This window comes from Nannospalax galili, unplaced genomic scaffold, assembly GCF_000622305.1.
Source record: "Nannospalax galili isolate Female #2095 unplaced genomic scaffold, S.galili_v1.0 scaffold225, whole genome shotgun sequence".
NCBI classification, from domain to species: Eukaryota; Metazoa; Chordata; class Mammalia; order Rodentia; family Spalacidae; genus Nannospalax; species Nannospalax galili.
In genome coordinates this window covers 1,619,790-1,644,307 of record NW_008352653.1, presented here as the reverse complement: position 1 = coordinate 1,644,307, position 24,518 = coordinate 1,619,790, and the positions used below count along the sequence as shown (strand labels likewise).

General features: G+C 43.7%; 1 protein-coding gene across 9 annotated transcripts in view; it reads right to left on the bottom strand.

Moving 5' to 3' along the window:
* Kdm5c (lysine demethylase 5C) overlaps positions 1 to 23,031 on the bottom strand; it is a 45,795-nt gene extending 22,764 nt beyond the window's left edge. For 2 of the 9 annotated variants that reach the window (XM_008849698.2, XM_008849700.3), the window contains exons 1-12: positions 22,336 to 23,031; positions 18,852 to 18,929; positions 16,372 to 16,494; positions 15,856 to 16,026; positions 13,930 to 14,064; positions 12,112 to 12,235; positions 11,832 to 12,013; positions 10,711 to 10,869; positions 6,141 to 6,260; positions 5,858 to 6,016; positions 1,339 to 1,520; positions 1,078 to 1,240 (exon numbers count right to left, since the gene is read on the bottom strand). In XM_008849698.2, the coding sequence (XP_008847920.1) occupies positions 1,078 to 1,240; positions 1,339 to 1,520; positions 5,858 to 6,016; positions 6,141 to 6,260; positions 10,711 to 10,869; positions 11,832 to 12,013; positions 12,112 to 12,235; positions 13,930 to 14,064; positions 15,856 to 16,026; positions 16,372 to 16,494; positions 18,852 to 18,929; positions 22,336 to 22,485 (1,746 nt within the window). In that variant the 5' untranslated portion in view covers positions 22,486 to 23,031. The remainder of the gene's footprint in view (positions 1 to 1,077; positions 1,241 to 1,338; positions 1,521 to 5,857; positions 6,017 to 6,140; positions 6,261 to 10,710; positions 10,870 to 11,831; positions 12,014 to 12,111; positions 12,236 to 13,929; positions 14,065 to 15,855; positions 16,027 to 16,371; positions 16,495 to 18,851; positions 18,930 to 22,335) is intronic. The other 7 variants (XM_029554375.1, XM_008849701.3, XM_017802354.2 and 4 more) reach the window with 5 other exon arrangements.
* Between the last annotated feature and the right edge of the window lie 1,487 nt (positions 23,032 to 24,518).

Below are 24,518 nucleotides of genomic sequence, written 5' to 3'. Positions count from 1 at the left end.
ATCCAGGATTCAAATTCATGTTATGTGGGTCAACCAGATTTGTGTGTTATTTAATGTGATAAACATTAAGTACAGAATATACCTATGATACATTCTAGCAAAAATATTTAATTTTAATTTAATAAATCTTTAGCTATATAATTTACAGAAAACAGGCCAATGGATCAAAACAAAAGATAATACATTTGTCTAAGCAATTAGACAAATTAGAGTTTGACATTATTTGGAAATCATTGTACTGGTTCCTTCAATAAATCATGGTTATAAAAAAGGGACAGTGGGAGGGTGCAGACAGGAGTGGGGTCTGAAAGATGGGGCGCTGGAGAGATGACTCAGCAGTTAAGAGCACTGCTCTTGCAAAGGACCCAGGTTCAATTCGAACCACCCACATGGTGGCTACCAATTGTCCACAACTCCAGGTCTATAGGCTCTGATACCCTCCTCTGTCCTCTGCAGGCACTGAAGGATGTGGATGAAATTACATACATGCAGGCAAAGCACACACACACACTAAATAAATTAAATAAATAAATAAATAAATAAATAAAAACACATACCCATTGTACCCAGAAGGTTATCAGCATACAAAATTTAAGACAGCTAATTGCTCCAATGTTCATTATCTTTTCTCATAATAACACGACCTCCAATTGGTAGGTAGTATTTGACCATCCAGAGTAAGAATCTCATTTTCCAGTTTTCTTTGCAGCTAGATGTAGCCACACAAGCAATTTCTTAATAGAAGGTGAATGGAAATGATGTATGTTCTTAGAAGAAAGGAGACTATCTAGCCCTATCCTTCCTCCATTTCCACTTTTCATTAGCCAGAATACAGATATAATAGCCATCCCTAAGGTACTGCCCTCAAACACATGGCCCAGAGGACTCACTATTACTTTATATATCTAATCAACCATAATGACCATGGATCTCAGAGTAGTCATAGTTATAGCTCAATTAAGGCAGATCAGGAATGAGAAAAGGCAGGGATAAATTACAGGTAGAGAGTAAAATTATCACCACAAAGGTCATCACTACATCTTTCCTACCCCTTGCTCATGGTTCCTGGGCACTCACCGGCACACCATGGGACATGAGGGTGTTAGGATTCATGAGGGTGACAAGTTGGTGAAGGAGATCAGGCTGGCTATCAAACAGTTCAGGTGTCAACTTCTTCATCACTTCTTCCAAGTGTTCTGCTGCAAGCGAGGGTACCCCATACCAGGTTTTTGGCTCACCCCTGTTCAAGCGAAAAGGGGTGATACAGAGTGGTCATACTGGTAGTTACACAAAGAGCCCACCTTTACTGACTCCCTAGCTCCCCAGGGCCCCACTCACCAGTGGAGGTAGTTAATGGAATAACTCCAGTGATCCTCAATATGCCAGCAAAAGGCTGAGAAGACCATGCCCACATAGAGCCAGGGTACCTTCATGCCAGATATATCTGCATTGATGTGGCATAGTACAGACTGTTCCAATACCGGCATCACATTCAGGTTCCAACCGCTTGTAGCATACTCCTGTCAGATCAGGTCAGGTATTTGTACAGAAGGGTTGAGGGTTATGCTAAGGAACTGAGTTGGTTTGGCCCCCTGCCCCCCAGTACTGAAGGATGAACCTAGGGCCTCACAAATGCTAGGCAAGTGTTCTACCACTATACTCCTAGTATGATGGCTAATCTTGGTTGTCAACTTGACACACTTGGGAAGGGGGAACCTCAACTGAGTAATTTCCTCTGTCAGATTGGCCTGAGAGCATGTCTGTGGGGCATTTTCTTGATTGCTGACTGATGTAAGAGTGCCCAGCCAATTGTGGGTGGTGCCATCCCTGGGCAAGTGGGCCTGGGCTGTATAAGAAAGGTAGCTGAATGTGAGCCTGGAAGCAAGTCAGTAAGCAGTGATCCACCATGGTCTTGGCTTCAGTTCCTGCCTCCAAGCTCCTGCCTTGATTATGGCCTGTAAGCTGTAAGATGAAATAAACACTTTCCTCCCGAAACTGATTTTGGTCAGTGTTTTATCACAGCAACAGTGAAATAAACTAGAGCATTAAGCCCTTTATGCTTTTTATTTAGAAACTAAACTGCCCTGACAGGCCTTGAGTGTGTGATTCTCTTGCCTCAACCTCTTGAGTAGCTGGGCCTGCAACTCTGTGTGTGTGTGTGTGTGTATGTATATTTGTATGGATGCACAAAACCACATCAAGTATCTTCTTCTATCACATTCCACCTTATTTTTGAGACATCATTCACGGAGCCCAGAGCTCACCAACTGGCTAGACTGGCTGGCCACTGAACTTTGGCTATGCCTGTCTCTGCCCCCTTCCCTCTCAGCACTTGGGTAACAGAGGCATGCTACCATGCCCAGATTTTACGTAATTGCTAGGGATATGAACTCAGGTCCTCATGCTTGCACAGCAGCCACTTTACTGACTGAGCCATCTCCTCAGCCCTATGTTTTGGCTTCTTAAGACAGGGCCTCATTCTGTAGCTAAGGCCAACATTTAAGTCACAGCAACTCTCCTCCTGCCTTAGCCTCCTGAGTGCTAGGATTACGGCATGAGTCACCACACCCATTAAAAACTTTAACCTTAAGTTATTTGCTTTAGCATAGGGAGTTTTAATTTGGGGGTCATACCAAAATACCTAAAACATAGGTTTTCTCCTCCTGTCCTCCCCAAATGCATATACATCACAGTTCCAATTCAATTCCCTTTAATTTTAGGAAGATTTATGGATACATATTTACTTGTACTTTAAAGCCTGCAAGTAAAAAAAACAAAAAAAACAAAAAACCTGCTCTGTCTACTTGTTTTCAAAAGGTTCTATCTAAGATGATGATATGGTACACGCCTGTAATACTAGCATTTGGGAGGTTGGGACAGGAGGTTCACAAATTTGAGGCCAGTCTAGGCTACATAGAAAGTCCCTGTGTCAAAAAATAAACAAAAGAACACACATTGGGTAAAGGGTAATCTTTACACTAAATGGTGCTAGGTAAACTGGATAGCCATATGCAGAAGAAAACTAAATAACAAAAGTCAACTCTAAATGGATTAGAATATAAATATAAGACTTAAACATGAACCTACTAGAGAAATGGAAAATGCTTCAGGTCACTGAAATGGGAAAGGATTTCTTGGGCAAAGCTCTAAAAGCACAGGAAACAACAACAAAAAAAAAACGTCGCTGCATCAAACTAAAAAGCTTCTGCACAGTAAACAAAACAGCAAGCCAGGTGCATGCTTGTAATTCCAGCACTCAGAAGGGTGAGGTAGAAAGAAAAAAAGACTGTCACAAGTTTAACACCAGTCTAGGCTGAGTATCAGGCCGGCCAAGGCTACACAGAAAGACCCTATTACACACGCATGCACGCACGCACGCACGCACACACAAAATCAATCAAGCCAAAAATGAAGAACAAAAAAAAAAACCCAAAGAGAAACAACATACAGAATGAGAAAAGGTATTTGCAAGCTATTTGCCTAACAAGAGATGAATGTCCAGAATTTAAAAAAAACAAAAAAAAGAACTCAAAGAATTCAACAGGAAAAAAAAGCAGACAACCTTAAGGAGTAATAGTTACTAATTAACAATCAATTGTTAGTGGGGCATGGTGCCGCACACCTTTAATCTCAGCACTCGAGAGGCAGAGACAGGTGGCTCTCTGAGTGTTCCAGGCCAGCTGGGACTACAGGGAGAAAGACCAAAAAAAAAAAAAAAAGAATGACTATATCATAAAGACAAATGGACAAGGAATGATAACTAGATGGTAGAGTGCTTGCCTAGCATGCACAAAGTCTTGAATTCAATCTCCAGTACAACAAAACCCACAAGTTCTAGCAATGATGTGGATATAAGGAAACTCCTCCACACTGTAGTAAGAATGTAAATTAGAGCCAGGCGTGATGGTGTGCACCTTTAGTCTCAGCACTAGGGAGGCAGAGACAGGCGGATCTCTGTGAGTTCCAGGCCAGCTGGGGCTACAGGGAGGCCCTGTATCAAAAAAAAAAAAGAAAGAAAGAAAAGAATGTAAATTAGTACAGCCATGTAGGAAAATAGTATGGCAGTTCCTTAAAAAATTAAAGATCACGGCTGGAGAGATGGCTCAGCGGTTAAGGGCACTGACTGCTCTTACAGAGGACCTGGGTTCAATTCCCAGCACCCACATGGCAGCTACAAACCATCCTTAACTCCAGTTCCAGGGGAATCTGAAGCCCTCTGTGGCACTGCACAACATGGGTGCATTCACATACACGCAGGCAATACACTCATACACGTAAAATAAAAATAATAAATAAAATATTTTTTAAAAAAACAAAATCAAATTACCTTAAGATGCAGCAATTCCACTATGGGGTATAAAACCATAGGAAACAAAATCAGGGGCTAGAGAGACAGCTCAGGGGTTAAGAGCACTGACTGCTCTTACAGAGGACCCAGGTTCGGTTCCCAGCACCCACATAATGGTTAACAACTGTTCATAACTTCAGTTCCTGGAGATTTGATGCCCTCTTCTGATCTCGTGGGCACTGCATGACATGGGTGCACTTATATACAAGCAGGCAATAAATTCATATACATAAAATAATAAAATACTGAAGGGATGAAATTCTATTATTTGTAGCAGCATAGGTGATTGCTTTATTAAGTGAAATAAGTTAGGCACAGAAAAGATAAGTACCACAAAATCTCACTCAGATGTGGAATATAAAAAAAGTTGATTTCTGCTGGAGAGATGGCGCCATGGTTAAGATCATGTACTGAGGGCTGGAGAGATGGCTTAGCGGTTAAGAGCACTGACTGCTCTTGCAGAGGACCCAGGTTCGATTCCCAGCACCCACCATGGCAGCTACAAACCGTCCTTAACTCCAGTTCCAGAGGAATCCGAAGCCCTCTTCTGACCTCTGTGGCACTGCATGACATGGGTGCACTCATATAAATGCAGGCGATACACTCATGCACATAAAATAAAAATAATAAAATATTAAAAAAAAATAAATAAGAGCATGTACTGGTCTTGCAGAAGGCCTGAGTTCAATTCCCAGCACCTACACTAGGGGATTCACAGCTTCCTCTTAACTCCAGCTCCAGGGGTATCCAATGCCTCTGATCTCCATGGGGACCACCACTCACATGCACACACGCACGCGCGCACACACACACACTCACACAAAATTTTAAAAATAATAAAAATAAATCTTTTAAAAATTGATTTCTTAGCCGGGTATGGTGGTGCACACCTTTAATCCCAGCACTTGGGAGGCAGAGGTAGGTGGATCTCTGTGAGTTCAAGGCCAGCCTGGTTTACATAGTGAATTCCAGGTCAGCTGGGGTTACAGGGAGACCCTGTCTTAAAAAGAATATGTTTACCGTAAAGAAATGAAAATGTGAGGCGGGTGTGGCAGAGGCAGGTGGATCTCTGTAAGTTGGAGGCTAGCCTGGTCTACATAGCAAATTCTAGGCCAGCTGGGAGACCTTGTCTGAAATACCCCTCCAAATAAACAAGAGGAAAAAGAAAACGTTCCAGGAGATATGTTACACTATGTATACATGTACTGAAACATCACATGGCAATCTATAAATACATATGACTTTACAATTTTGTAAGGTAGGTGTGTTGCTCTTTTACAAAGTAAGGAATGGGCTCAGAGAGGTGAAAAACCATCTCATGTGTGCACGGGTCAGGTGTACTACTGAGGCTGTGTTCTTTCTGTAGCACCTCTTCATCTAAATCTCAAAGCAACTACTTGAGGCAGGCCAAACTAGCCCCTTCTTACAGAGATATGGAGTGTTTCAGACACTAAACGACTTGCCTAAGCTCACACAGCTGACACAGAACCATGATAATCACCCACTCACCTCCTCCTCAGGGGTTAGGTGCCGTTTACTGTCACTGACAGGGAAACCACTGCCAAATTCTTTGGAATGGATGTCAGCCCCATACTCAACAGTCACATCTTCCTCAATGCTATTCACTAGTCGCCAGAACTCCTTCTCTACAAGTTCCGTGGGCACCATCTGGGAGAACAAAGACAGTAGATGACCAAAGCCCATCTCATCCAGCCCACATTAACCCAGGGGAGATACAGTACCAGTGCCTATGAACCTAGCCCCAGCACTACCCCAGCCCTCCACCACCTACGTGCACAGGCATGTTGAAGTAGTCAGCTTTAAAGGAGTCAGCCATCTCCCCAAAGCTCTGCAGAGTATATTCCCGGGTAGCCTGCTCAAAGCCAAAGGCTTCAGGGGGCCGCTTACATTCCTGAAACCCAAAGGAGAACAAGTCATAAAAATAGAGGCAAAGAAAGAAAAGAATCTTCTCTGATGGAATATGGGATACAAGTAGAGAGAACAGGCCCAGGTCTGCCCAAGCTCCTGAGGCTAGCCCTACTTCACAGCTCTGTTTCTTTTCATTACTTCAGTTCAATATATCTACTCATTCCACACAAGCACTTCCATCATACTTTAGCTCACTCGTAGGGTCTGGATATGAAGTATCCTCCCCACAAAAGCTCATGTATAAATAAAGGCTTGGTTCCAAGCTGGTGGTGTCATTTTGGAAAGTTCTATAGACAACAGGAGGTAGAGCCCAGATAGAGGAGTAGGTTACCTAGGGTGGGTCCTTAAGGACAGTATTTTGTCCCCAACCCACTGTTATCTCTCCCTTTGCTTCCTAGTTGCTATAAATGTGAGTTGTTCCACAAGCTCCTCCCCATCATGATGGACTGAAACCTCTAAAACTAAGCCAAAATAAAACTTTCCTCCTTTATAAACTGTTTCTCTCATATATAGTCATAGCAACAAGTTACTAACACACTCATTGAGTTCATTCTCTACTGCTATAATCATCTCACATCATTTTCATTTTCTTATGTTTTAGTGCTAGAGTTAGAACCCTGAGCCTTATACAGGCTAATCAGGCACTCTACCACTGAGCTACACTCTTTTCTTTTTTTTTTAATATATTATTTATTACGCCGGGTGTGGTGGTGCACGCCTTTAATCCCAGCACTTGGGAGGCAGAGGCAGGCAGATCTCTGTGAGTTCAAGGCCAGCCTGGTCTACTTAGTGAGTTCCAGGCCAGCTGGGGCTACTGGGAGACCCTGTCTCAAAAAAAAGACCAAAAAAAAAAATGTATTTATTATTTTTATTTTATGTGTATGAGTGTATTGCCTGCATGTATGTGAGTACACCCATGTTGTGCAGTGCCGCAGAGGTCAGAATAGGGCGTCAGATTCCCCTGGAACTGGAGTTAAGGACGGTTTGTAGCTGCCATGTGGGAGCTGGGAATTGAACCCCTAGTCCTCTGCAAGAGCAGTCATTGCTCTTAACTGCTGAGCCATCTCTCCAGCCCCTGAGCTACACTCTTAATCCCTTTTCTTACTTCCTTTTATGAACTCTTCAAAATATAACTTCAGAGCTAGTAGTATTAATTTGGTGATAGAACACTTGCCCAGCATGTATGAAACCCTTGATTCAATTTCCAACACTAAAATAAAATATTAAAAAAACTCCAAGCCAAGTATTGTGGTACATGGCTATAATCCTAAATTACTCAGAGGCCGAGGGAGGAGGATTGCTTGAGCCCACAAATTTGAGACCATACTTTATCCACCCCCACCCCCGGTGTTTGTGAGACAGGGTCTCCCTGTAGTGGGGCTGGCTTGGAACTTACTATGTAGACCAGTCTGGCCTTGAACTCACAGACATCCGCCTGCCTCTGCTTCTCAAGTGCTGGGATTAAAGCCAGCGAAACCATACTTCTTATGAAGCTCCTGTCTCCAACAAACAAATCCCAACTTCAGGGTATGTTGGCTAACACCTATAATCCTAGCACTTGGAAAGTGGAAACAAGGGGATTATGATTTCAAGGGCAGCCTGGGCTATATAGTAAGAAGCAATCTCAGAAAACCAAGAACTTCTTAGGAGGCAGACACAGGTGGATCTCTGAGTTGGAGATAGTTGGTGTACATAGCAAGTTCCAGGCCAACAAGGGCTACATAGTTAAGACCCTGTCTCAAAAGAAAACAAAACAAGAGCTAGGAGCTGGGCATGGTAGTAACGTCTATAATCCCAGCATTCCTACAAATTCAAGGCTAGCCTGGACTATACAACAAGACACTGTCTTAAAAAAATAAAATAAAAAGAACTGCCAGGCATGGTGGTGCACACCTTTAATCCCAGCATTCAGGAGGAAGAGGCAGGAGGGTCTCTGGTGAACCCAAGGCCAGCCTGGTCTACATAGTGAGTTCCAGGCCAGCTGAGGCAACAGGAAGACTCTATCTCAAAAAAAGACCAAAAATAAATAAATAAATTAATTAATTAATTAAAAAAACTAAGGCTGTACCTCAGTGGGAGAGCAGTTGCCTAGCATGCACAAGGGTTTGGGTTCAATCCCCAGCACCACCAAAGGCTTATTTTATGTGTATGAATGTTTTTCCTACATGTATGTATGGTACCATGTGCATGCAATGCCCACAGAGGCCATAAGAGGGCACTGGATTCCCCTGGAACAGGAATTACAGATGGTTGTGAGGCACTCTGTGGGTTTTGGGAGCTGAACCCAGGTCCTCTGCAAGAGCAAATGCTCTTAACCACTGAGTCATCTCTCCAAGCCCCTCCTGCTACACCAGTAACAAAAAACAAAATTATAGTTTCAGTCTCATAGCTTCTAGAAAATACTCTCTCATCCTTACATCTCATTACCTTCTTTTAAGACTTTAACATCTAAATCATGAGGTCTGACTTCAATATGCTATCCCATGTTTTTGTACTGCTGTATTCTCTCTCCAATAAAATGTGAGTTGATATAGGTCACTTGGGAAAACTTTTTTTTAATGCCCAGGCTGGAACTATAAGCCTGGGAAAATGGCACTAAATATTCTATTGTGTTGTTGGATAGAAAAAGAATAAACCAGCTTCTATAGTGTTAACTCCTAAACTACTGATACTCTTCAGACTGTCTCAGTGACAGGCATGAGTCTACCTCACTTGCATACATGTTCATGATTTTAGAAGAGAACTGCATATACTCAAAAGTCCAGAACACACTCTGCTCATATCTGAAAAATAATGTCAAACTGGTCCACTGGCTCATCAGATTCAGAGAAGAAAGCCAAATAGTTTGTCTTCCTCATCTATGACACTGTTACTATCCAAAATTTCCCCTATATAGTCTCCAACACTACAAGGCCATTGTGGGGTACCCAGGTCCTTTCTCATCACTTTGTGTGTGTGCACTTGACATGCAGTCTTGCTTAGGCAAGAGCATCAATATATACTCTCCAGAAACCCAAAAGGAAATGAAGATGAGCATGGAGAATACGGATGAAGGTAGGAAAGTCATGAAATGGATTTTCCAGACTTCTCAGGTGCCTGACCCTCACTGTGGCTTCTCTGATTCCTCTTTACTGCACATACCTGCCATAGGCACACTCTCTGGAATAACTCTGTTTCTGCTAAATTCTGTTCCACTACCTGGAACATCTACCCACCTCTTCTTAGGCCTAGATCACTGAAAATGAAACCTAAACATCACAATAGTAGGAAAACAACTAATCATTATAGTGAATAAAAATTCATACATTGAATAAATTACAAGATTCATAATAAAATATAGAACAAGATTCTAAACTTGGTAAGACAATTATATATAACAGGGGAAAAAAGAATATACCAGACTTAAGAACAGTTATCATTATATTGTCTATCTCAATAGGCAACTGACTATTTTCCTTTAAAATAAGAAAGAAGAAGAAAAAAAAAAAAATCAAAGAATAAAAAATGTGATCAAAGCACTTTAAAATTTTTTTTTTATTCCTAGCCAGGCCTGGTGGTGCAGTCCTATAATCCCAGTTACTTAGGAGAGTGAGAGCGAAAGACTGCAAATTTAAGGCCTGCCTTGGGCCACAAAATGAGTTCAAAACAAAAATAAAAATAAAACACAGGCAGGGGGTATAATTCAGTAGTAGAGTACTTACTTAGCATGTCCAAGGCCCTAGGTTCAATAAATATATAATCAACTGATAGATTTATTTATTCCTAGCCAGGCATGGTGGTGCACACCTTTAATCCCAGCACTCGGGAGGCAGAGGCAAGGCCAGCCTGGTCTACATAGTGAGTTCCAGGTCAGCTGGAGCTACAGGGAGACCCTGTCTCAAAAAGACGCCCCCCCCCGACACAAAAATATTTATCTATTCCTGTCCTTCAAAGCTCATTTCTGACATCATATCTTCCCTGACCCCTACTCTTAAATTTTCCTTGAGCTGGGCACAGTGGCTCATACCTGTAATCCCAGACCCTGGGAGGCTAAGGCAGGAAAGACTAAGTCTGAGGTCAGCCTGGGCTAGAGACCCTACCTGAACAAAACAGAAAAATAAAATAAAATAAAATAACAGCTTTCCTGTCTGGTCAGCTATTACACGTCAGAGTTTCGAACATCAAATTCAGCATCCACTTACATGTCACCATGCACATAGTTCATCAGTACACAGAGTCCACCTAATCAGGAGACCTCTCCACAGGTAATCTAGGAGCTCCCAGAGGAAAGATGGAGATGCATACATAATATCTCCTCTTCCTCTTTATCCTAAAGCTCTGTCCAGCCTAGCCTCACCCTGAGGTCCTGTCTAAGGTTGGAGGCTCCCCTCAGTAAAGTCATATAAAGGAAGGCAAAGAAGTCCCCATGTAGACTGAACCTGGGGAGGCCTTACCGCCATGACACACTTTGGACATCTCCAGACACCTTTCGGGATCTCAGGCAAAGGAGGCAACAGGCAAAAGATGTGGTAGTTGTCATCACAGCCATCACACAGCAAGAGTTTGTCATCTTCATCTCCTCGGGAACACATTCGGCATACATATGACTCAATCTGCCAGAGAGAAGTAAATATTCATCAACATATGCCCTGTCCAGTCTTCAAACACCAGGCCCCTCCAGACAATATCCTAGTCCAGAGTTGTCCATTGGAAGCCAGGGGTGCTTGACAGCTGGGCTGTTCATGGCCCTGTACAGGTTAGTCATGCAAAGCCTGGAGTTCACGCATATACCACCTCCCATAAATAAATAAGTGGACATGTGAGATCTTTTCCATTTTTATTCATTCAATAAACACTGTGTTTAGCACTACACTACAGAGAAATGAGAAAGAAATGGTATCTGCCTTCAAAGGGCACACAGAACACTAAAGTGTTCATAAAAATTGAAAACTGCCAATAGTAGCCCATGAAGAATACTATGTGAACCTAGGGATGGAAGCATTTATATTAGCTGTAGATGAGGAATGACTTCATTCAGAAGGGGGCACTTGAAACTGACTGAGAAAGCAAAATGATGCTTGGCAACTGGAACAGAGCACAAAGAAAAGCTCTTCCAGGCAGAAAAATAAAAAAAAAAACAAAAAACAAACAAACAAAAAAACCTTTGTGCAAGGAATACAGGACTAAAAAAAGATGCATCTCCTCTCAAAGAAAAACAATGAACATACCTATAAATACATCAGAACTGCTATAGCAGAGGAATGAGGTAGGCAGTGCTGGGCAATGAGGCTAGAGGTCAGCAGGGACTGGATCATGCAATGTAATGAGGATCTTAGCCTTTATCCTGAAGCACTGGACAATATGAATCTTTTCTGGACCTTTCTAGCACTTCATGTTGACAGGAGTTGTTCCAAATAAGCTGATCTTAGTTTCCTTAATTAAGGGAGCTACCTGTGGGTAGGGCCTTCCAGACCCACTTTTCTAGTTAATGCAACCTAGTCCAGTGCCATGCTGGAGAAATGCTCACTGAAGGGATGAGAAGCAGAGCTCTAGGAAGTCAGGGCTGGGTCCTTACAAACTGGGCATTGCTGTGGTTCCTTCGCAGCCTCATGGTCATCTTGGTGCAGGGCTCAGGGCTGTGACTCAACTCCTCCTTGCTCTCCAGGAAGGTCTTGGGTGAGGCTGACTCCATCTTCACATCTCCACTTAATTCCTCCTTCACCACTACAGTAGGGGGACACTCAGGCCCTTCCTTATCTGGGAGAGAGAAAGTGGCTCAAAACATAAATCTGAGACACTTAAGGGTCCTCCATCCTCCCTCCAGATGAAGCCATGCTCAGTATCTTAGGCCTCACCTTTTTTCCTCAGAGTCTTATCTTTGGCCATGAGGCCCAGTCCCATCATCTTGGGACCTGCCCCATAGATCTGTAGCTTCTTCAGTTCTGGATTCTTTTCAATGTCTTCCTCTGTGGGTTCCGGCTAGGAGGAATGCAGGAAATGAGTCAAGACTGCGATCTGGGGCAGAGTGCCCCACCCTAAAAAAAGAGCTCCAGTTATGTATCACCTGAGTTCATACCAGGAGCTCAGACACAGATAAGCCAGAGCAAGAATGCAGAGTTGCTTTTTGAAGACTAGGGTTAAGTCCTCAGTTCTCTCTTGTAAAGGAATTAAAAGACTCAGCAGGTTAAGGTGCTTGCCACTAAGCCCAACAACCTGAGTTTGATCCCTGGGACCTGCATTATGGTAGGAGAGAGCCAACTCCTGCAAACTGTCCTCTAGCATAAGCATGCTCACATAGATACATACACACACACACAAATAATTGTAATAAAATTTTAGGGGTTCTCAGGCCCTACCCCTAGCTAAGGAGCTGTACTGGCAATTGATGGCTTCTGCAGAAGGGAGAGTCACTTTTTAAGAGTATGTCCACTGGCAGGTTCTCCATGCCCCAATGGAGGACCCCATTCCAAGTGCACATGATTAGCACTAATTGGAATTCAGTAGATTGATTAAATAAATAAGTAAATAAAATTGATGAAGTTGAAAAAAAAATGACTTAGCAGTTAAAAGCGAGCACTACTCTTGCAGAGGACCCAAATTCTGTCCTCAGCACCCATTTGGGTACCTCAGAACTACCTGTAACTCCAGCTCCAATGGATCAGATGGTCTTTTCTGGTCTCTGTGGGCAACTGCATTCACATGTATATCCACCCCACCCCTCAACATATACACATAATTAAAAAATAAATCTAAAAAGAAATAATTATTTTTAGTCTTTTTTGAGACAGGGTCTCAAAAAGACTTCCCCCTCAAAATAAGAGAAAAAAGAAAAGTCCCTTTGATCCCAACACTCAGAGGTGAATTGCTATGAGACTGAAGCCAGTCTGGGATGGTCTACATAGTGAGTTCCAGGCCAGATGGGGCTATATAGTGAGACCCCCCCCCCCAATCTTAAAAAAATGAATTAAAGACAAAAATCTCATCTCAGTTTCTCAACTATAAAGTAAAAATATTAACCTCTACCTTATAATGATGAGAGGAACGTAGGTATAACAAATACTAAAAACAAAACAACAAAAAAACCCTAACACAAAGCTGGAGATGGCTTAGAGGTTAAGAGCACTGGCTACTCTTACAGAAGACTTGGGTTGTACCTACATGCATGCAGGCAAAACATTCACGCACATAAATAAATAAATAAATAAATAAATAAATAAATAAATAAATAAATCTTTAACACTGTTTGATTTTACCAATAAGCAGTAGTAACTAATACGCTCTGCAAAATTAACATGTTTCAATGAGCTCAGGGACAGTGTACATCTTAGTCTCTGTTGTAGCCTCCATGTCAAGAAAAATGTGACACATAAGCTTCTGGTGGGAGGTAGGGTATAGAAGTAAAGAGTAAAAAGACATCTACTCTGTGAGCATACTGAGTGACGAAAGGAAAACAGACAAGCAGGGCAGACATACAAAAGGTAAAGTACACAGAGATCAAGCTCCAACTCCACTGAGAGTGGAGAAACCAGCAAGAATGAAACCAGAGAGAGGCATGCTAATGCTAAGAACTCAGAAAAATGAAGGCAGTATGACAGAGAACAGAGCTTCAGTCAGTGAGCAGGGCTCTCTCCACCCCAAAGAACCTCTAAGCTGCAAAAAAGGGAAGTACTCACATCAGGCTGCAGTCTCTTTGCCCGCCGTCCATAGCTGTTGAACTTGGAAGGCTGCACAGACTGTCGAAGGGGAATGCTGTGGGGTTTATATTCCTTGTCTTTCTCCTCATTATCAAATGGACGTGTGTTACACTGCTGGGGACAGGTAAAAGGTAAGGCCTAGGGCATGAGTCTGCAGCACTCCAAGAGCAAGGACTTTCTTTCACCTTCCAATGGCCATCAAAGTTGTGATCCAACCCCTGACCCATTCAAATAGCCCCTGTTCAACTGGTCTTTAACACTAACACCAGACACACTTTGGGAATTCTTTTTCTTTTTTACATCTATTTATTTATTTATTGGGAATTCTTTTTCACATTTATTTATTTATTCATTCATTCACTCATTCATTTATTTATTATGGGGGGTATACACCTGCCACAGCACAGAAGTGGAGGTCAGAGGACAACCCACAGGAGTCAGTTCTCTCCTTCCACCATGTGGGTTCCAAGGATGGAACTCAGGTCAGGCTCAGTGGCAAGCACCACCTTTATCCACTGAGCCATTTTGTCTACACTTAATGAGGCCTTTTCTTTTTCCTTTTTCTTTTGGTGCTGGGGATGAACCCAGAGCCTTGCACTTGCTGGTCCTACAGATAACTACAGAACTTTTGACAACAGACACTACAAGAAAGGAAAATGTACAACAAGGAAATGATAAAATCTAATGGAATTAATCCAATTAAGCGATAGTATGGCCAGGTGTGGTGGCACACGCCTTTAATCCCAGCACTTGGGAGGCAGAGGCAGGCGGATCTCTGTGAGTTCAAGGCCAGCCTGGTCTACATAGTGAGTTCCAGGACAGCTGGGGCTACAGGGAGACCCTGTCTCAAAAAGACCAAAAAAAAAAAGGCTGAGACCGGAGGATCTAGAGTTCAAGTCCAGAGGCTAGAGAAATGCACTCAGCAGTTAAGAACACTAGCTGCTCTTGCAGAACACCCGGGTTCAAATCCCAGCACCCACGTGGCTGCTAACAACCATCTGTAACTCCAGTTCCAGTGGATCCAATGCCCTCTTCTGGCCTGTACAGGCACTGCATCACATGGGTGAACTTACACACATGCAGGCAGTACACTCATACACATAAAATAAAAATAAATAAAAATTAAAAAAGAACCACCAAAAAAGAGAGTTCAAGGCCAAGGGGCCAGCAAGACAGCTCAGCAGATAAATGTACCTGCTTCAAAACCTGATGACTTGAATTTGATACCAGGGACCCACATGGTAGAAGGAAAGAAAACTCCTCCAAGTTATCCTCTGACCTCCATACACACATGCATGCACATACAAACACACATCAATAATAAATGTAATAATAATAATAATAATAATAATAATATGAAGGAAAGGATCTAGAGATAAAGCTCCACTGGTAGAGTGCTTGCCTAGCATGGGCAAAGTCTTGAGTTTGATCTCCAACACTGCATGATGGTAGATGCCTATAATCCCAGCAACCTGGGAGGCAGAGACAGGAAGATCAAGAGTTAAGGTCATCCTTGACTACAAAGAAAGTCTAGATCAGCCTGGGTTATAGAAGAATCTATCTCAAAAGGGCCAAAAAAAAAAAAAAAAAAAAAAAAGAGTTCAAGGTTAGCAGGGTATGACTGCTCAAATCCCTACTTAGGGGACTGAGGCAGGAGGTCTACAGTAAGTTCCAAATAAAACAAACCCACCATCCCCTCCCTTCCTGCAAAAAAGTAAAAATAAAAATTGAAAAAAAAAAAAAGATTTTAAATCCAGTCTGAGCTACATGGTAAGTGGGCTACATAGAAAGTTCCAGGCCAACCTGCTGTATGTAGAGACCCAATCTCAAAGAAAAAAAAAGAACAAGTGTGGTCATCTGTGTCTGGGGTTAAAGTCTTACTCTACCACAGCTTGGCATCCTTACCACAAGGTTGGCTCCAGACTGGTACATCTCATAGGGATAAACAATTCGTTCATAGTGAGAGCGTAGCAGGGAACCAATGTTTTTGCCTGGTGGATAGTTGAGGCGTTGGGCCACACGGGCCCATCGGCGGTCCTTGCAGATAGCTTCATAACCACCTTCTTCTACCACAATCTGAAAGGAAGAGAAAAAGGGACATGGTGCACTGTGTGTGTGTGTGTGTGCGTGTGTGTGTGTGTGTGTGTGTGTGTGTGTGTGTGTTTGTGTGTTTGTGTGTGAACATGTGGGAACAGTTCTATAGAAAGGACAATGAACACAACTGCAGCCTTTCACTTCAGTAGGAGCTACCCTCTTCTCCCAACCTTGGACTGAGCAAGAGACAGCAAGATATTCTAGTCTGCTACCAGTCTACCCTTTCCATTATAGCCCAGAGACCTAATATTCAAACCAAAGGGACCCCTAGAGTAGCAAGGCTACTGAGAAAGGGTTGGGGAAATTTGTAGAAAAACCTGTTCTTACTTTGCTGAGGCTGTAGAGGTCCAAGATCCGCCGTTCTACATTGGGAATCTTTAAAGATGAGCCCTGGATCTCCCAGAATTTGGCAATCTGGTCCAAATAGTTCAGTTTCACTCTTGTCTGGGCCTAAAGAAGAAATAGCTCAAAAAGGCTGGCCTCTTCCCAGAACTACCCATCCAACACTACCACCCTATCCCATTCCCATACTCCCCAATGACCTATCTTCTGGCTTAATCTTAGAGGAGGAGAAAGGGAACAAAGTACACTTCTCCAGTGAACTGGACTGTAGGTAGCGTTTGGCCCCACTTCTCTCTCATCTCCCAATAGAGGGTCAATAGTCTTTACATGTATTATCTCCCAATCTCCCGAAGGGATTGTGTATTATCTCTTATATAGATGAAGAAACAAGGCCAGGAGAGTTAAGTCACATAACAAACACCAAAATATGTATCAAACAACTTGAAATTTAGCTTTCCCGCTACTACTACTGATTTGCTGCATATGAGCCAATCAGTATCACTCTCTGCCCCCTCATATGTTTTTATTAGAAAATAAATGCAGGTACAGTAGCTCACACCTATAATCCCAGCACTTGGGAGGCAGAGGCAGGAAGATGAGGAATTCAAGACTAGCCTCAGTTACATAGCAAGATTGAGGCCAGCCTGAGCTACATGAGACACTGTCTCAAAAACAAAAAACAAGAAAAAGAAAATAACGGCCTAGTTCACTTACTCCAAAGAGACAGGCTTGATTAGGAAGACCATTAAGAGCCCTCTGGAAACTTCAGACATATATCTAAGTTTTAGGAAGAGCTCCAAAAGACCACATTCACCCCTTTCTGTATAATAAAATTGGTTTTGCAGTGGCTGAACAGTGAAAACAGCCTGAAGAACTAAAAGGGCATACTTAAATAGCAATGGATGAAAGATCCTAGAAACAAGCCTTGCCACGCTTGCCTCCAGTCTCACTGGCCTAAGAAGGGTTCCCAAAGGCCCTAAGTCTGTAAGTTTCTCACTCAAGTCAGAAGACCTTCTCCAGGAAGAACTAGGTTAGTCATTACTATTAATTTTCTGCCCTGATTCTATCAGGGGAAACAAATACAATTCTTTGAGTCATAGTTGAGAAGAACTAAAGTCTATGTGTGGTAAGAAGTGACCATTGGCTATGAGAACCCTTAAGGGGTTAAGAACATTACTCCTATCTGAACCCCTTACCTTTCCAACCTTGGCCTCACCCTGTTCCTCCTTTCCCTCATCTCAGGAAGACCTGCCCTTGTCCAAAGCTGGGCAATACCAGGTTATAGCTGTACCCCCACAGACTTGCTCAGATTTATTTCTCTAAGGAACTCATAGTACCTATAACAGATTACTCTGGTTGTGACTGAAACATCTAGGCTGGGTCTAGAGCAATAGTTCTCAATGAGGAGTGATGTTCTGTTTGTAGCCCCAGCTGGCCTAGAACGTAGACCAGGCTGGCCTTGAACTTGGAGATCCGCCAATCGAGTGCTGGGATTAAAGGCCTGCGCCACTAGGCGTGGCATGTTCTTTGATTTTTTGAGGCGGGGTCTCCCTGTAGCCCCAGCTGGCTTGGAACTTGCTATGTAGACTAGGCATGCTGGCCTCAATCTCACAGATCCACCTGCCTCTGCCTCCCAAGTGCTGGGATTAAAGGCATGCACCACATCTGGCAAGGGGAAGCAATTTTGTGCCCCATGAACACCCCACACATGTATACCACATGACAAAAAATTATCTGATTCAAAATGTCAATAGTGCCAATAGTGAAGAATTTGAGCCTTAAAGATAAGCAAAATTTTAGGTTATTGTTATTTAGCTGGGCCCAATACACCACGAGAATATCTAAGACTTAAAGATACATAATAATAATGGGGGGCAAGTGAGATTATGTACCTTGCCTAAAACTAGCTCCAGGATACCCATTCTCATTGTCCCAGAGCATTTTCAAGCTCTAGTAAAGAACACTATCTGTCCAAAAGGGCCTAGACTTCCTATATAGAACGAAAGGAAGAGGGAAAAGCCTACCTGCCTGACCCATCTGTGTCTCTAACCATTCTAACCTCTACACAGACAAGCTCTTCTGTTGTTTTTGCCTTTCTACCTCATCTCCCACCTTACCAAGTATCAAAGAAGAAAGGGAAGTGTCAAAGCCAAAATAAATTAGATATATGGGGCCACACTAAGCTGGGCAAGAAAGGAAAGGGTCTCAGCCAGCCACATGGTTCCCTTTTGTTGACCCAAGTAGAGCAGATATTGTCAGGGAATTTCAGAAGTAGTAAAGTTTTGTAGGAAAAGAACATCCTCAGTCTTTGGGCCATCAAATCAGAAATGGGAAATGTCCCTGCCCTTCCATTTGGAGTTCTAAAGCTTCCTCTATGACCTTAACACACTAAGAATAAAAGAAGTGGGATCAGAGCTCAGGTATCCAGTCTCGAAAGCCCATCACAAACTGCTAATAAAACTTACCTCTAGCTCATTCAACCTCTGGATTCGGGGAGTAAACCTGAAGTTGTCCACTTCCACAGCAAAGGGTGGCTGCCAGTCCTAAAGAATAGAAAGGGGAAAGAACTTGGGTTATCCCAGTTTAATGCAAGATCAGAGGGCACCAAAAACAACTTAAGTATTCAATTTCCTCAGGCCTCTAGCCACCTTAGATCCATCAATCTGGCAAACATCCAAATGCACTCACATCTATACCCCCACCCCAGGGCTTGTAACAGGATATAAAAGCCCCTCAAGCCCCTCAAGTCAAGAAACTTCTAAGTTTCTCCCAACAATATAGTGCTAGGAGTTTGAGAAATAAAGCTCCAAATAGTTAACCACAAACCTTCCTCACACCCATACAATTCTTTATCCCGTAGGCAGGACACACAGCCTAGAGTACCAGAAACCACACAGGATCTGGGGTCAGAAGACCTGGATTCATGTTGTAGCTCTGCTACTTTCTAGCTATGAGAGCTTACCTTTCTGAATCTTTTCTCATTTGTAAGATACACATGAATTCTGGCCCTGGCTTCCTCACAAGATACTTCTAAATTGACCCCACCACCCAATACTCATGCAGGGCAGCTCAGCTCTGGTTCTGGCAGGGTTCAATGCTTTAGGCCTTCAAAGTCTTCTCTCAGTTAAAAGGGCATAGACAGAAACTGCAGGGAAGACCAAGGAACAAGAATCTGCATCACTCACTGACAAGGTCTGGAAGGCTTTCTGTGGGTCCTCTCTCGAATACCTGCCTGGTAATAGAGGCTGGGTAGGAAGTCTGGGGGTGGGATGCCCAACAATGGTGGCAAAGAATGGGAGATTTAGGGAGAGGAAGTCAAGAAATGTTAATGAAAGCAGGGAAAAGCTCTGCCATGCCAAGCTGGAGCTCTTTTTGTCCTGCCCAAAGGATAGCTATGAAGACTCCTCTTCCAACACCCCTATGCAAACTTCCCGAAAGGAATCCTCTCCTCCCTAGAACTCTGGTACATACTGAGGTGGCAAAAAGAATCTAGAATAACCTAGGTCAATGCCTTCGTTTGACAAATGAGGAAAGTGAGGCTCAAAGAAGAAAGCACATGCTAGTTAGCTAGTTAGCAGTAGAGCCAACACCAGAACCCATGTCTTCTGAGTGTTGGTCCAAGGCTCTTTGTGCTACACCAAGCTACCAGCCTTCATACACAAGTGCATACATATGGAAAGAGAAAGGAATGGGAAGAGAAAAAAAGTTGTTGACCTCTTCTGCACGCACACACTCTTCCCTACCCGCCCGGCAGAAGTAAGTAGAAAACACCTGAGGCAGAGTGAAGCAGGAGGAAAAAAAATATTTAGACTAAAATGCTATGGCTCAGACCCAGTGAAGCTCCCTATGCCCTCTTACCTCCCATCGGAGTACAGCACTCCTCTCAGTGCAGATAACCCATAGAGAAAATTTCCATTTTTCCTGCTGAATCGGGTTCTAAACAATCAGTGCAACATCAAGCACCAGACAGATTACAGAACTGAAATTCTAAAGCAGGAGCTATGAGTGCAACAGATAAATGAGGAGGGTCCAGCAGAACTCCCATCATCAGTCTCATACTAGCACCAAAGCTCAGTATGATGGTACTAGGACGCTATTAGGTTAGCTGCCTAGTTCAGGAAGTTGTGATGCTCCCAGATAACACTGTTCTCCTACCCATCTCTCCCAAGTACAGACGGTGATGTGCTTAGCAATTCAGACCCCAAACTACCCTTCCTCAGACAAACTTCCAATCCTTACACACCTACTCACATAAGGTTTCCACACTAAGCCCAAGCATCACTTGAATGAATACTTCAAGTTTCAAATGGAAGAAAGCCAGCTGCCTAAAGGTAGCCTAGGAGCAGTCCTAGAAAAAGAAAAAACAAACACCCAGAGAGCCAGGTGTCTTAGACTGGAAGGAGGCATGCTATTAGGATGGAGAAAAGAAGCCTACCAAAGGACAGTCCATGGTGACTACACACACACGCACCATGAACTTGTCGCTCTTCCCATTCCTGCTCCCTCAAAGCAGAGTTTGCACCTGTACAAGGCCAGCCTGCCCAGAATCCAAGGTAGAAAAAGGAAAATGCAGACCTCAATTATTTCTATGTCAGATACGCTTCTCCTGACTACTTCTGGAAATACCTCATTAAGGCTACTCTGGAGTCCAACCTCTCCTTTCTGCTGACCTTCTTGGTCTGTCACTACCAGTGGTGACTTCCTCACCATGGACAAGGGTATTTCAGACACCTGTGGCCAGGTTCCAAAAGGAAGAAAATTAGCTTACCCAACACTTCCCAGAGGATCCATCTAAAACCAGCCTAGATCCCTGGCTGAGCACCAAAAGTATCAAGTTAGACAAGGCCTGTGGTGCCCTCCGCAGGTGGGAATGAGGTTCCACACCCTGAATCACCTCAAAAGCACACTGTTGTAGCCAAACTCAATCCTGCCCAAGGAATTCCAGTGGTCACTCAACACTCATCATCGTTTCTCCTTAAGTGTTAGCAAGACAGCTGTCTTGGCCTTTGGAAAACTCCTGGTGGAAGTCTGGGAACCAGGGGCGACTTCCATAGCTCCACTGTTTCTGGAGATCCAAGAAAGCTTTATCACCTGGAATTGCCTACATCCTGGGCCAGGGTAGAGGAGCAGAACTTCCACTCCACTACCAAGCTAACTGGTCTAAACTTCATAAGAAGTCAGGGGCAGGGGCATTGAAGGTAAAGCCAGGACACTGCCTTCAACTAGCAATTTCCTAAAACCACCACAGGGGAACCAGAAAGAGCACTCTCTGCAAGGCTGATTTCCCCTGACTGGTCCATCAGGCCAGGATATTATTATAGATGAATTGGCCGACAGGGTGTGAATATATATGAGTCAACACACGGAAGCCGAAACCAGTGACTACATTAACCACCTTCACAGTCAAAGTAATTACCCCTTACCTGGTGTGTACTATGGCAGAGACGCTACCTAGTTTAATCCAACTATTCCTAGGACACATTTCACAGGTTCAGAGATTACCTTACACGTTCAAGGTCATACAGCTGCTAACCTAAATATAGTTTTGAATTCAAATCTTTCTCCCTTTAGAGAAGTGATCTTTCCACTAAACCACGCGGCCTTCCTTAAAGGAACTGATGACAGGAGTCATTATTTTGTATCGCCTTGATCTGGGTAGTCCAGAATAACTAAGAGATGGGCTAGGTGTCTCCCTGCAAACTCTTCCCAGCCCACTAGGCACCCGTGTAATTATCAAGAGCAGGGCAGGGTGGATCTCAGACCCCAGGTCACTTGCGTGCCTTACACCACGACCCCCAGCACCTTTTCTTCGACCCGAGCGTCATTCACAAGACCCCAGCCACCACATCTTCCCATACCCCAAAGCTGCCCTCCACCGAAGACTTTACCGCCAGCTACCCGAACCCATCCCCTTCCTCGCCGCCTGCGACCATCAGCTCCGGGTCTTACCGCGGGTGGGCGGATCTTGCAAATGCCCGACTTCTCCGCGATGGGCCTGATTTTCGCGATATAGCCAAGGGGGTCTCGAAACTCGGCCCAGCTAGGCTCGAACACCGGGCACTCCGGCGGCGGCAGGAAATCTTCGGGCCCCAGCTCCATGATGGGCCCGAGGACTGGGCCAGGGATCTGAAGGGCTCAGACCGCCCTTAAGGACTCATGGCACCGCCGCTGCTTGAAACCGAGGCACTTCTCGGAGACCAGGCCCTAAGCAGGACGGCCGCCGCCCGTCAAGGGCCTAGGGGGGCGTGTGGTTGCCGTGCTCTAAAAGGATCAGGCTGAGGGTCCTACTGCCGGCTCTTGGTCCTGCTCCGTTCCTTCCACACCCTATCGCTGCCTCCCAACTACCGCAGCCTTCCCCACAACAGTTAAGTCCCAATCGCTGCGGCCTTCATCGCCGCCACCGCCATCTTGGATTGTCAGCGTCTCCTCCCCCTCCTTCCTCTACCTCACCACAACAAACCAGATCCCTCCGCGGGAGGCTCTCCGAGCTTCGTTTACTTTTGGGTCAGAATAGGCCCTAAGAGGCCTTCATCCCGTAGGTACTAATCCAAATAAGATGGTATAGGTTCCCTATTTGAAAGATGTTAGTCAGAAGTACCTCCCAGGCTAAGAAAAAATAGTTCCTCTCAGTGGCGGAGGAGCAAGATTGTAATTTGTTTGCCGGATCTTTTTTCCGGATGGACCAGCGGTGCACGTTTAAAGGCCAGTAATGCGCATGCGCATTCTAGAGAGAAACCGGAAGGGAAGCTGGTGTCCATAGGTGGTGGGCCCAAACTGGTGTTCATAGGTAGTGGGCGCAAACTGCTGCAACACAACACACACACACACACACACACACACACACACACACACACACGTGGGCGCAAACTGCTGCAACACAACACACACACACACACACACACACACACGTCCCAAACTGCTGCAACACACATACACATCCCAAACTGCTGCAACACACACAAACACAGAGCAATATCGAATAGGTTGTCAGACTTCCGAAATGTCTTCTGCACCTTCTCCCAGGTCTTTTCAATGTGGACCACCGAGGACCGCGATTTCGAGGGAACCCCACCCCCACCTTCTGCGTACCCACTGCTGGGGGGAAGACTTAACCAGGCTGCTAGTCCTCGCACCTCTGAGGTTTTTTTTTTTTTTAAAGGAAAGCAAAAGGCTCCTCACTCCCTAGAGAATATGGATTTTTAGAATCTTGAGTCCCAAGTAGAATAAATATTTTATTATTATATTACTTTTATCCCCAGGATCATCGACTCATTTTAATGAATGCTTTCAATTATTTTGTATGCACTGTAACTGTGTACAAACTTTTTGTGTGTTTGTACACTCTTGTCACCTGCTTAAAAAAAAAAAAAAGACTGGATGTTTATATATTTTAGCTATTGGACGTTTAACCAATCATGCATTTTATCCATCACTCCCAAGTGGCTATTGTGTAAAGCACCTGTCTGCCAATTTGTGGACCTGTAGTGTACTGCTTCTCAAACATTTATGTACATTCATTGTATTTATTGTGCATAGCCCCTATATTATGCATTCTAGTACTTACTATATGTACATCTATTATGTGCATGTCCCTTGAGGTGTTTGAGTTTGTTGGTTGCAACTATTTTGAGTATCAAGACAGTGTTTGGGGGCTGAAGATGTAGCTCAGTAGTAGCCATTTGTCTAGCATGTTCAATTCACAGCACCACCCAAAAAAATAGTATTCCGATCGCATACATACATCATACTTCTGTATTTGGGGATCATTTATATTATTCATCAGGTGTGTACCTAATGCACACAGTTTGAGCATTCACTGCTTATGTTTGTACACATGCTGATTAAGTGCTTATGTTCTCCCACTAGATAATTAATTAATGGCAGGGACTATGAAGCCTTGCATATCCTTATTACATGGTATAGTAAGCAGTAAATGTTGAGTGAACAAAAGAAAAAAATGAATTAATTTTTGAAATGGACAGCATATATTAACTGAAAATATATATTCTTTACAAGTGTTTCTTATATATTATGAAAGCTCTACCATAGCATGAATGTATTTGAAGAGGCTGAGGAGTGTTATTCCTCCTCCAGTTAACTATTCTTGATCATAGGGCTAGAAAGATGGCTCA